Here is a 13,155-nt window from a genome sequence, read left to right on the forward strand (position 1 = left end):
TCTTCCTGGCGACAGGGCTAAGGACCCTCTAAGCCAGAGGAGAGTGGGGCACAGGAGCTTCCCGAATGGGGAGACCACTTGATTTTCAGTTACAGTTGCCACAAAACGCAGAGTAGCATCAATATGGCCACTTATCCCCAATGGATAGTATTTCAGGTAGAAAATTCACCTCTCCCCAATCGAATCTGGTTAATGATCAAACAAGGTATTAGAAAACACAAGGGCTAATCCAGCTCTTTAAAGTCATTTTTACCAGGCTGAGGTCATTAACAGAGAAACAGAAAACGAACAGTGGAATGCAAGCCCAGGGGGTCTATTCCCTAGAGGCCAAATGTCATTGACCGATTTGCATCAAAAGGCTCCCCAAGTGCATTATTTTCCCATTCAGAAGTGTTTCACATCCAATATGAACTCACTCACTATTACCTGGTTTTAGGGGGTCTCCTTCCACCATACGCCTCCAGTCTTATGGTTGGATTCCCATGTCTGATAGGAACCGCAGGCCATGTGGAAAAAGGCATCCTCTGTGGAAGTGAATTTGGTAGGAAGGCGAGAGGAAGTGCGAGGCAGGGAAAGCCCGGTTTTACCACCACAGAAACCAACAGCAATGCTGCTGCCAGGAGTTCTGTGGCATGATCGAGAGTTAGGGAGAGCAGGAGACGGCCTGGGTGGAGACTACAGCACCTGAATATGGGGCTTGAATTTGAGTAACGCTTTCATTAAACACCTTTCTATGGTCATCAGCACAAACCAAATTGCCAAAGCAAAAATAATTAAACAAAAACCACCTTTTGAAATTTTCTTGTCCTTTTTGTTGCTGTTTTTGTTTGTTTTCTTTTTTAGCAAAATGGAAAGTTTTGAGTGAACACAAGGAAGGTCCCCAAAGAAAAGATTCGTACAGTAAGACAACAGCTGACGTACAAGAATGCCCTCTAAAAGGCAACAGTTTCCTTGAGACCAGGAATAGAGAGGTCCTGCTGACCTCCAGTAGCAAGTTCTGACTCTAGTAGCAAGTTACTTACTGTTGGCTCCAGAGCCCAGCAGCTCATCTGTACGGAGAACAGCAAAATAAGGGAGGAAACAAAGATTTAAAAAACTAAACAAAAACAAGTGGCATGGAACAGAGTGCTCACGGTGCCTCTCTAGTCCCTCACTCAGGGTTTCTTGGCCAGAAGGGAGCCAGGAGAGGGAGGGAAGAGCCTGCTCCTCACTCTCCACTTTTGGCCCTGGGTCACCTCAGCCTGGGCGACAGACCAGGGAGCTGAGTCAGAGTCAGACCTACCTGACACCAACATCCACCCTAAGTTTTCTCAACTTCGTTGGAAATATTGGCTTAATTTCATTAAAAAAAACCACAACAAAACAACATAATTCTATTACTTCATATAAATTTAGCCCCAGTGGAGAGGCTCACCGGCCATCACAACTGTCAGCGCCGAGGCAGTTAGCGAGGCCAGCTTGCGGCCTAGCGTTACTCCCACACAATCATCTTTAGTGAATGTACCAAGGAATCAGACCAGTAAAAAAGACTGGTAGTATAATTAAATAAATAACTTTATTTATGATATTCCAGATTTTACTGATGCCTACTATACAGCAACCAGAAGCCTTATAACTATCAGTCCTAGCTGAGGCATAACCACCAATCAAGGCCCTTTGAAAAATCAAAGATAATAAAGTGTCAGGGGAGAGAAGTTTTGATCTCTCAACTGAGAATTTAATAAATTCACACACTTCTCTCTGTCCCTTTAAGGTTCAAGTTGGGAAAATTTGACATTCTCCTATGGGCATCCCAATCAACTAACTGATCAACCCATCTTTAGAAAAATAAACCCCGTGATTTAAAGACATATCTCAAATGCCCTACAGACTCAGAAAGTAACAAACATTTGACACCAGAATGGAAACCCTCTGCAGTCTGTCTTCATACCTGTGCTAGTCTGGCCACCAGCCTGTAAGAGGAGGCTCCACAAAGTCTGGAAAAACTGACTTAGAAGATGATAGATATTTGCCCCCAATCTCATTGAAGCCCCTTGTATATGTCAAGGGCCTCTCCAAACCAAGATGTCCTGAAGAACTTCATGCAAATATGCTCTTATTCCCTCTGGCAGTCTGAGGGCTCTAAAGACCAGACTATATTCCATCAGGAAACAGCAACCTTCTTTCTTGGAAAGGTGAGTACATGTTGGATGTCTTCAAACATTTGTGACAGTTCAGTTAGACCAGACAGGTCACACATTTCCAAAATCTGACAGAATGTTAAACCTGGGGGAAAAAATTCTGGTGGCTGGTTTAAAATGTCACTGTCCAGTGATGGTCCTAGAAGCCAGGTGCAGATGGAAACAGATCCTGCCGTTTGTACCTTTCCCAGCGACACCATTCTCTTCTGGTTGGAAGTCTCAGGTGTGGAATGAACAGGGTTCATAAGACACAGACTTCCTGGTACATCGGGTGGCAGTTCTTAAAACTTCTGCTCGTAAATTGTAGAGCATTTACAAATGAAACTATCTGGAAGGCAGCCTCTCAAGGTAGTTTGAGCTCTGGCTTCCGGAACAGATGTCGACAGAAAACTGAGTGCCAATCCGGACTTGACGCCTCTGGGGGTATTGACTGACAGGCACGGGCTATTTGTTTCTCTGTCGTGGGAGAACGGAAATTTCATTTTCTCCCAGTAGCAAACGTTAATTCCATGGAAGAAATAATCAAAGTAATGACTGATAAAGCACGTTTGTCATTCCTGATGTTTTTTGGTGATACAGTTCATTAATCGCAGTGTGCTCACAATAAAAAAGAAAAATGCTGTTTGCAGTGTCTGTCCTTTGTTAAATGACCTGATTCACCACTCTGAAACAGCATCTCAAAGAATCTGTGAAAACTGAAATCTTCCTTGAATACCACAAGAGCTGGGAACAGAGTAGAAATCTACAGTATAGAGATTATCAAAGTTAACTTGTGATTTCTTGTCATGAGTGTAAAATAAAATGACAAGAGTCATCTGTATTCATAACCCAATTTGTTGGTCGAAAGAGCCTGTGGATATAGCATGCCACCTGGCTTCAATGTTCTCACGACGCACAGAAAAGGCTACTTTCTGATTGGTTTACTTACAGCCTGGGGATACAAAAGGAAATGAAAATAGATCTTTTAAAACAGAAAATCGGCTGATGTGTGTTAGAAAAGCTAGCACAGGAAAACTGTGGCTTCAGCTCCACCTGCCCACGTCCCCGAGCCCATCCCCATCAGTCTGGATCCACCCGCCGCAACAGGGCCGCCAACTTCTCCATCTTCACCGTGTGAAAGCGGCGGCTGCTGCGAGTCCTGGAGATGCCCCGTCAATGGAAAGCATACAGTAGCAGCAGTATGGTGCAGATACCAATGACACCTCCCAGGATGAGGGAGTCTCGCCGCTTCCTGAGGTTGATCCGCTGGATCAGGCTGTTCACAGCAGGAAAACGATCTTTGGGAAAACTTTATTAAGGTCATGTTTGGAATAAGTCTCTTTGGGGAGAAGTCACAGAAATCACAAAAACAGAATTCAGTGGCATCCCGAAACAGTATGTGATGAGAAGAAATAGAGGAAGACAACCACACCGCATCAGTCACCAACAGAGTGACAACTGGTTTGCCCTACTGCTCACCACCACCAATCAATCACGTTTCCTGTCTTGTGCGCGTTACACAAATAAAGATATAAAGAACAAAGTAGCACAAAAGGAGTAGAAAACAATGACAGCTAACAGGTGTCGACTGCTTGCTACGAGGCTTCGGTGGGCAGCAGCCATTATCACCCCGTGCCCCCTTTCTGCTCTGCCCCTTCGCCCGGGAGACAGGGAGTCCGGCCTGTAGGGTGCTGAAGCCCCGGGCCCTCTCCTCACAGGGACACTTGTTGGATCCAGGCAAGTGGTGGGAACCAACCCGAGTCCATACAATTGGCCCCTGCTGAATGATTTGAAGTATTTATTTTGCTTTGTAGTCATTAGGCAGAACATGGAAGCAAAGGGGTTAAAGGAACATCAAACAAAAAGCACAGAAACACACAAATAGAACATGAAAGAGGAGGAGGAATAGGGAAGTTTTCATTGTCGGGTCTTAACATCAGTCACAACTGTATTTTCACGTAGTAATTTGCAGTATCTAGTCTTATTTGCTTGCATGTTAAAGCCTGTTCTCTCTCTGACTCTGAACTTCTTGTAGCAGTTTCTGACAACACACCTGCTGCAGGTATGTACTTTTTGTCGAGAGGCAGTATGCCAAGGTCAGGAAACCCAATTAAAAAAAAACAACCACTCAGGATGAACTAGAGTAATCCTTACTTGCTATGAAGCCTACTTACATTTTCCTGAAACAAAATTATACCACAACTGTATTATTTGTGTGCTTCTATATTCTCTTTATTGTATGATTAAAACCATGCCTTCTACAGATCTTGAATTTCCCTGTCTAGAATAGAGCCCTACACACTGTAGGCATTAATGCATTTCTTGAATAAGCTGATTAAGAAAGAGTTAAACAGAACCATTCACAGAAACCATTTTTAAAAATGCAGAAAAACAGGGGCCACTTATCAAAGCCAGTATGCATGCTGTGTTTTGCTAGGCTCTGCCTCAGGGAATTTAGGGTTGGCCGGGGAGAGTGGCTTGACCCTACAAAGCACACGGAGATTCGACAAAAATGCACGGCCTCACTGCTGCTGAGTCCATGCCAACTCACAGCAGCCCCAGGACAATATGGATCCGCTGCTTACAGGGGTACGAAGCCTCACCTACGACACCAGAGCTCCTCGACTTGACCAGACACACGATAGAGAGTACTAAGTGACCTGGTAGAAATATGAGCAGAGCAGACACCACAAAGAGGAGTGGTAACAAATTCAAACTAGCAAACGGAAAAGACTTTACTCGGTGTTTAAATCTTCTAGCCATCTATCTCTCCCCTCCACTTCAAGTTTTAGGTACATACAAGTCTGTTTCCTTACTAAGTAGTGTCTGAGGAGCGATGGTGGCCCAATAGCGGAGAGATCAAAGCACAGTGGTTCCCACCCAGCCGTCGCTTCTGTCAATGGTAGAGCCGGGGGACCCCTAGGGACAGTTCTACTTGGCCTGCACGGTGACGTTAAGTCAAAATAGACGTGATGGCACACAAGTCGTTTCTGCTCTTGCTTGTAACCAAATTCACACTTAAGAAAGACAGCAACAAAAAATCTCCGAAAGCTGCTTTTCTGAGCCCAAGTCTTCAATTTGTACAAAAATTTCTTCATCCCTTCCCTTCTGACAGTGATAAAATGAAATAAAGTACATAAAAGTAGGCTTAGTAGTTCTATATAAAATAATTATGACTTTTGTGTGTGGTTTTATATTTAGGATGATCTGGCAATAACAAAACCCACAGCAATCTGGCAGATACCAACAATCTCAGGATATTCGCTCCTTAAGGCATGAAACGAAACCACCACCACCAAACGCACCGCCACCAAGAGGATGTCAGCTCATAGTGGCCGGCCAGTACAGCACCGAACAGCCCTGTGAGTTTCCCAGTCTGCAACGCCGTACGCAAGTGGAGCGCCCCGTCTTTCCGCCTCAAACAAGTGACTGGAAATTACATAAAACCAGAGATACTTAGCTTTTGGAAAGCATAGCCCCTTTCCCTGTAAGTAGCTAGGGAAGGTAGCCCTTTCTCCCGTAGGGGCCTTGACAACTTCTCAGAGAACAGAGAGGGATTTTACTCTCATCTAAATTGGGAACCGGAGGAATTAGAACAGTGGGGTAGGAGCGGATCTGAGAAGCTGGTGCAGAGCCCGCTACACAGAAACGCTCTCGTCTGTCGCTAATGGCTCCTTCCTTCCCCTTCCAAGCGCCTGCTACTGACTTAGTGACTAAGGTGAAAAAATAAACACGAGAAGGCACATAAGTTAGGATGTTTAAATAAAAGTAATCCATACCATGAGTTCTAAGATGGATCCAAGAGTTTTCAGAATGTACAAAACTTTAAGAATAATCTTAAAATTCACATTTAGTTTTCCTAAATCCACCACTCTGTAACACATGTCTGGTGTGCCAACTTTGAGGAAAGGTTTGAAACAATACAAACTTCCACAAAGCAGGAGCAGAGGGCAGCTTCATCGTACGTGGCTACTGGTGGCGCCTGCTGAAAAGCAAGCAGAGTTTTCTTCTCCCCAAAGACCCTCAGCTTCCACCTTTCAGAAAGGATACTGGCCAGAGTGTTCATTTTGCTCTGAATGGACTTTAACATTCCTCGCTGAGAAGTCATGTTTTCTTTTGTTGCCATGGCAATGCTGCAAGGAAGGAAAAGAGGAAATGAATGCAATGGCATTTGGAATTCTCCTGTATGGCTCTATAATGTCAACACATGCGAACAGACAGCTTAGGTGAGCAACATAAAAATGCAACAACAAAAAAATCACTCCCCAAGACACCGGCCCATTCTCTTTTTTTGGTTAATCCTGTAAGGTTCACTCCATCTGACTGCTGATGCTTTAGTGTAAATTTAGCGTATAATTTCTATCAGGTCTTTTTGTTTGTTTTCCAAACAACAAATTAACAGACAAAGCTTAACGTGGCTTTAAAAGGGATGAGCTACTAAAATATCCTTATTCAGGAAGGACAATTGAGACAGGAAATTACACTCATAACAAGAGAACCAACTACAAGTCTAAGCAGCCCTCCATTTATGAAAAGACTATACTGTATTCTCAAACTTCTATTTGGGAACCAGTTAGGCAGACTTTGGGACACACATGCTGGGCCTCCAAGGCAGCTGACCAAGGTCCTAGGTGCATGAAGTGTGGCAGAGAGAAGGGAACCATTCTTTGCTGAGGACAATCTCTTACACGTGACTGTGTTGCCGTTCATTTAGAAGAACCTGAGTTAATCTCCTTTAGCGACCATGTCTTAAAAAACCTACTTTTCCATAGGGGCATCTGGACATCAAAAAGCCAATAGGCAAGTCAGTGACCACTGGATATGTAATGCACATGGAATACTGTAGAAAAACAACTGTTCAGCAATCCTGAAAACACGTGAAACACTGAAACCAAACCCAACCAAACCCAAGGCCATTGGGGTGAAGCACTCCTGGAAGGATGGGGCGGGAGGCACAGACTCCTGATCATCTCTGGCGTACTTCCAGAGAGTACTCGAGAGCAAAGGGCAGCAGGCTGGGAGTGGCTGTCGGAAGCTCCAAGTGTTCGTGAGACCCGCAGGGAAGAAAGCCAGGTGAGGGCTATGCTCTTAAAGCGATCACACAGGGCAGGGAAGAAGACTACATTCTTTCCGACCTGCTTTCACTACTTCCTAAGGAGCCCAAACGATGGGAGACTACGTATGCACCGTCTGTAGACAGCCATTTCCTGAACTGTCCGCAGCTCCTCCGGCTGGAACGGACAACTACAATTTACTGTCTCTACTGAAGCAGCCTGCCCAGCCCCCCACTGTGGGCCCAGCAAGCAACAAGACTGCGATTCCTCCTTCAATGTGAGCGCAGGGCAGGGTCATCCCATATTTGAGAGCCTGTAACAAGCACGGCAGAGGCCCAAACAAACAGAGCATCTAAGGAAACGGGCAAAGTCAGAAGCTAAAATCAAGCAGCACTTAATGTCTTCAGGAGACACAGAGAGCACATGCAGGAAATGTGTGTAATGTACGTTGGTGCATGTGCATGCACATCCATCCACTCACCTACACCCCTTAAGAAAGAGCTCGTATTAAAATTTTTATTTCAAGGCAGAAATAAAAATTAATAGAAGAGTCCGAACTGGGAACCTATACAACACTAGGCAAAGATATCTGGCAAGTACATAGCTGACAAGAGACTCATCTCTAAAATGTACAGAAAACGTCAACACTCAACAACAAAAAGACAAGCCAATTAAAAAATTGGGGTAAGGACATGAACAGACACTTCCTCAAAGAAGACATTCCAGTCACCTAACCCATGAAGAGATACTCCTGATCATTAGCCATTAGAGATGCAACCAAAACAGCAATGAGATGTCACATCACCTCAGCAATAACAGACAAAGTTCCAGGAGAGACAACTGAAAATGCCGGCGAGGGTATGGAGTGATTGGAATTCTCATCTACTGCTGGTGGACTATACACAGGATGGTGCTGCCTTAAAAAGTTGGAAATAGAAATAACATTTGACCAAAAAAAAGAAAGAGCATTTGATCCGCAAATTCTACTTCTTGTATCCAAAGAAATAAGAGTCAGGGCATGAAGAGATTTACGTACACCCACGTTCATTGTTGCATGATTTACAACAGCAGAGACATGGGGACGACCCAAGTGTTTATCAGCAGACGACTGGATAAACAAATGATGGCACATGCACACAATAGAAGACTACACGATGTTTGTGAATCCCCTCATCACATCCATGAGCAGGCACATAGGAGAGGGATGCGCTCCTCAGAACAAGCGAACATACGGCCAAAGCGGCAGCATTTGCTCAAGGATACGCTTCGAATGGCAGGAAGATACTGGGAAGGTCAAACTGAAATGGGAAACACAGGGAGGAAGTGGAAAGAGTCCTGTCTCATTACGGGAACTGCAATCACTGTCACAAAACAAAACGTGTATGCATCGCTGACTGGAAAGTCAATTTGCTCTGTAAACTTTCCCTCAACAAATTTTAAAAAGGGCGGGAGAGGGGGCTTAAAACGAAAATGGGAGGGAAGGGATGATCCCAAATGTTTCCAGAGAGAAAAAGCAAGGTATCAGAAATTTTAATTGGCACTGGACTTAAAAAAGCAACATTGGGTTTAAAATGGTTAATTATTTCCAACATAGACTGCTATATCTAGCTAAATGTCGATCAAGAATATGGATAAAAACTTCTTAGACATGGAAAAGTCCAAAAAATGACCTCCCGTTCTTTTCTTGGAATGCTAGTAATAGATGTGGGCCACCATAACGAGGGAATAAACTTAGCACGCAAGACAATGAGCCTAAAAGACAGTCAGTGATCCGGTCTAGGCGAGTGCTGCAGAATAATGGTGCCAGGGCGTCCCGGGGCCAGAACAGGGCGCAGGCCTAGTGACAACCCATCGGGATGAGTTGAGATGACAGCAGGAGGAGGAGTCTAGAGGTAAATCAAGAAAATTAATATAGATTGGATAATTATCTGACCGTACTGAGGAGAGTTGGGAATATGTTAGTGACAGGTACATAAAAACAAGGAGCTATTATTAATTCCAGGGCATGGGAGGAGGGGGGACCCTGTTAGGAAACCTCATAGTAGATAGCATCCTCTGTAGCTTTAAAGACCCACTGCCATCAGTCGATAAAACGGGTTTCCAAGGCTATAAATCTTTATGGAGGCAGATAGACTTAATGTTTTTTCTGAGAAGAAGCTGGTGGCTTTGAACACCTAACCGTGTAGTTAAAACAGTCGAATGCTTACTAGACAGTGCCACCAGGGCTCCTTCTATGGAGCGTCTCACTCACTGCCATCAACAAGTAAAATACCAGTGTAGCAGATGGTGGCAGGTACTATGAAGGAAAACAGCAGCTTATGAGACGAGGGGAGCCTGGGATGGTGAAGGCGCTGCACTTTTTAAACACAGGGTCAGGGAAAGCTTCCCTTCAAAATGTGGTATCTGAACAAAGGAATGAAGACAATAAATGATTCAGACAGAGACGGCAACAAGATTCCAGATTAGCTACTACCAGCCAGACACTACTAGACAGCTTATTCACATTGGCTTTGATCTGCTTAACAGGCTTGCACGCTTACCATCCAGCCTGTATTTTAAAAATGAAGGCTCGAAGAAGTCAAAGTCACGTATCCAAGAACAGATCAAGTAGGTAACACAGTCAGGTTTCAAAACTGGAGCTGGGCGAGGCAGAAGGATTCTGGGTGTGATTTGAAGGAGAGTCACCAGAAAGCACTCTGAGGGACTGGGTAAGAGTCAAGGAACTGTGTGTGACTGGGGTGTAAGCTCCCTGACAGCCAGCTCTTTGCTAACCCCCAGCTTCTCGTACACAGGGGACACTGGGTAAGAATTAGTTGAACAAATTAAAGCCTGCCTCTGGTAAAGAGAACGAAGAGTGGGGAAGGAGAAACATAGGGCTAATCTGCACATATCTGTTGTTCTAAGGGCATACTGTATTACGAAAACAAAAATTAAGTGGGGAAAAAAAGAAAAAGCAAAGCTTACTCAGGAACCCTGAAGTTACACAGTATCACCTTCCCAATACACTGGATTTTAGATGTACAAAACACAGAGAGTACTTTGTGTCATTAGTTTATATTTATATTTTTTTCAGGTTAAGTACATCTCTCTGATACACTGTGATGCATTTAAATATTATTGGCTTAAAAATAAATTCATTTTCCAATCAACTAACCAACCTGCTGCCAATGAGTTGATTCTAACAACCCTTTTAGAGGGTCTCCAAGATTGTCAAACTTTATAGAAGCAGATAGTCTCATCTTTCTCCCTTGGACTGGCTGGTGGGTTTGAATTGCCAACCTTGCAGTTAGCAGCCCAATGTTTAACTTGCAAGGCATTTAAAAATGGGTACGCTGGTTTAATATAAAGTAACCCAAGCCAAACCTAGACTGAGAAGTCTGAGGTCAACTTCTGAGTCATATATGCCTCTGTTTTTTAAATTGGGGCTATCACCATCTTCTGTACACTCTACTCATAAGTAGATAAAGATGATTAAAAAATAATTTCTGCAAAGCACTCTGTATTCCTTGGGGAATGGATACTATCATCATACATTATGTTGTTAGCTTGTTGAATATGCATGATTTCCAGTACCACATAAAGTATATCTAGACATACTTTCCCATCTCATTCCATCATTTGGAGTCAAGCTGAATCAAACAAGGCTGTTATTTCAAGGGTCAAATACTCAGAGGCAAATGTAAGTTCCAAATAATATATAATGCTTTTAAATGATAAATCATTGATGTGCTTACTGGAACTTCAACTTCTGTACCTATTCTATGAAATAAACTCAATTATTTTTTAAACAACAGATAATACTGATTACACATTTAGAATTTTGGAATTAATTTATAAGTACCAAAAATATAATTTTCAGTAAGTCAATGCCACAGTCTAAATTCAGCTATGTACGTACTTTTAAAATGCAGCTTCAGAAGCATAATTTTTCACGTATGGACTATGTAAAATGAATTATGACTTGACACTCAAATTTCATATTTAGTTATGAAAGTAATCATACTTTATACTCAATGAAAGGTCAGTTGAAACCAAGAAAAATATTGAAACAAACGACCTTCCAATTGTTTTTTATTTAAGCAGCAAAACCATAGTGGTAATTCAAAGGTCTTGAATTTTCCTATCCTATGATGAGACAACTGTTATGCTCAGTATTAAACAGAACAAAACAAAAATTAACCCCTTGCTATTGAGCTGATTCCACCCTACAGGACAGAGCAGGGCTGCCCCATCCATACCCACATTTTGAAGCCATAGGGGTTTCCAGATTTGGATCTTTATGCGAGCAGAGTGCCACATCACTCCCTCAGAGGAGCTGGTGGTTTAAAACTGCCAACCCTGCAGTTAACGAAGGGCTTTCCCTGGACCACCAGGGTGCCCTACACTTAAACAGGCCAGATCTGAACTAAAACGCGTAACGAAGACAGCCTGGTCCTCGAGGATCAGACAGAATGGAAAAGGAAACAAAAGGAAGAAAGGAAAAGTTTTCAGGGAGTTTTAGGTAAAGAATCCCTGGCAACATGTGGTCAGGCCTCCTGAGCTGAAGAAAGGGAAGCAAATCACATGGGAGTGATTTCAGCCAACAATTAGGCAATTCTGGGAAAACTTTGTTCAGAGGGACAAGTCAGTACATGCAAGTAACCAAGTATTCCAATATAGGATAACTACATGTGATCACAGAAGAATATACCCCATTGAGATGTCTATTTTTAAAGGACAGGAATATATTATAAACAAAATAAGAATGTGTGAGTCCTTATGGACATAAACAAATATTCAGAAATTAATCACTGGCATATTTAGAGGTAAAAGGGCGCGTTATGTCTGCAACTTATTTTCAAATAGTTCAGAAAGAGAATTGTGAAAAAATAATGTGGCAAAATGTTAGTATTTGGAGAATCTGGGTAAAGGGTGCATGAGATTTTTTGTGTGCTATTCTTTGGAATGTTTTCTGAGGTTTGAAATTATTTTGAAATAGTGAAAAACAGTCTTACTTTAATCCTCATGCAATCTTACATCATTCCTAGGCTTTTGGACCATGGAGAAAACGAAAGCTCCAAAGGTAAGAGTACACTTATCTGTCAACAGACAATCTCAAACCACAAAGCGTGAAGGTTGGTTTACAAGGGGTATACATGCTAGTGGCTTCGCTAGCTGATTCTAGATTGGACAGCCTTGGGGGTGAGCGTCGGAGTCATCAATACTCCTTCCTCATCAGTGGGGTCACCTTGGCAGGTTATTTGTGTTAACTTTCTTTCTGATGAAGACCTGTCTCCTAGATCACTGAGAAGATGATACACTACTACATGTAAAGCGCTTCAGCACTGAGGCCCACAGTGAGCACATCCGAGTTCCCCGCTTACTACACTACTTCCACACACTTCACTCTGCCTTTCCTGAAAAACCCCACATTATACATTGATGGCATTTTACAGAGCAGAACTTAACTGTTTACTATCGTAAAACAAGATATTTAACAATGTATCAGAGAATTAAGCAGTTCAAACCAGTAAGTGACTGTTTCTTACTTAAGAAAACAAACTACTTCTCCACTATTACAAGTAATTTTCAATGTAACTTGAGTCGATTTTGCACAGCTCTGCGCCAGACACCAGTCTCCAAAAATGATGGACGATGGCAAGCCACACAGCTAAGAGTTTTCCATTAAAAAGCGTGAAGAAAGAAGCTGAGGTTGAAAATATTGAGTTCACTGGAAATTGACTTTAACCCTAATTAGTTCACAATCTTTATGTCCAAATAATAAAGTAAAAAAAACAACAACCCTACCTTATTGTCTCTTCTATCAGACGATCTGAGCTACAAAAAACAAAACAAAATTCAAATCCTGAAGTTATTATACATATTTAAAAACTTGTATTTAATTGTTCTGCATATATAGACCCAAAACTTTAAACTTTTTATAGTCATTTATGTACACAGAA

At 42.6% G+C, this 13,155-nt stretch overlaps 1 protein-coding gene across 2 annotated transcripts in view; it reads right to left on the reverse strand.

Moving 5' to 3' along the window:
• Window positions 1-1,536: 1,536 nt before the first annotated feature.
• The window catches only part of GOSR1 (golgi SNAP receptor complex member 1), a 44,116-nt gene continuing 32,497 nt past the window's right edge, over window positions 1,537-13,155 (reverse strand). For both annotated transcript variants that reach the window (XM_075561259.1, XM_075561258.1), the window contains exons 7-9: window positions 13,001-13,030; window positions 6,210-6,292; window positions 1,537-3,457 (exon numbers count right to left, since the gene is read on the reverse strand). In XM_075561259.1, coding sequence (XP_075417374.1) covers window positions 3,333-3,457; window positions 6,210-6,292; window positions 13,001-13,030 — 238 coding nt within the window. In that variant the 3' untranslated portion in view covers window positions 1,537-3,332. The remainder of the gene's footprint in view (window positions 3,458-6,209; window positions 6,293-13,000; window positions 13,031-13,155) is intronic.

The sequence above is a fragment of the Tenrec ecaudatus genome, chromosome 10 (assembly GCF_050624435.1).
Source record: "Tenrec ecaudatus isolate mTenEca1 chromosome 10, mTenEca1.hap1, whole genome shotgun sequence".
Classification (NCBI taxonomy): Eukaryota; Metazoa; Chordata; class Mammalia; order Afrosoricida; family Tenrecidae; genus Tenrec; species Tenrec ecaudatus.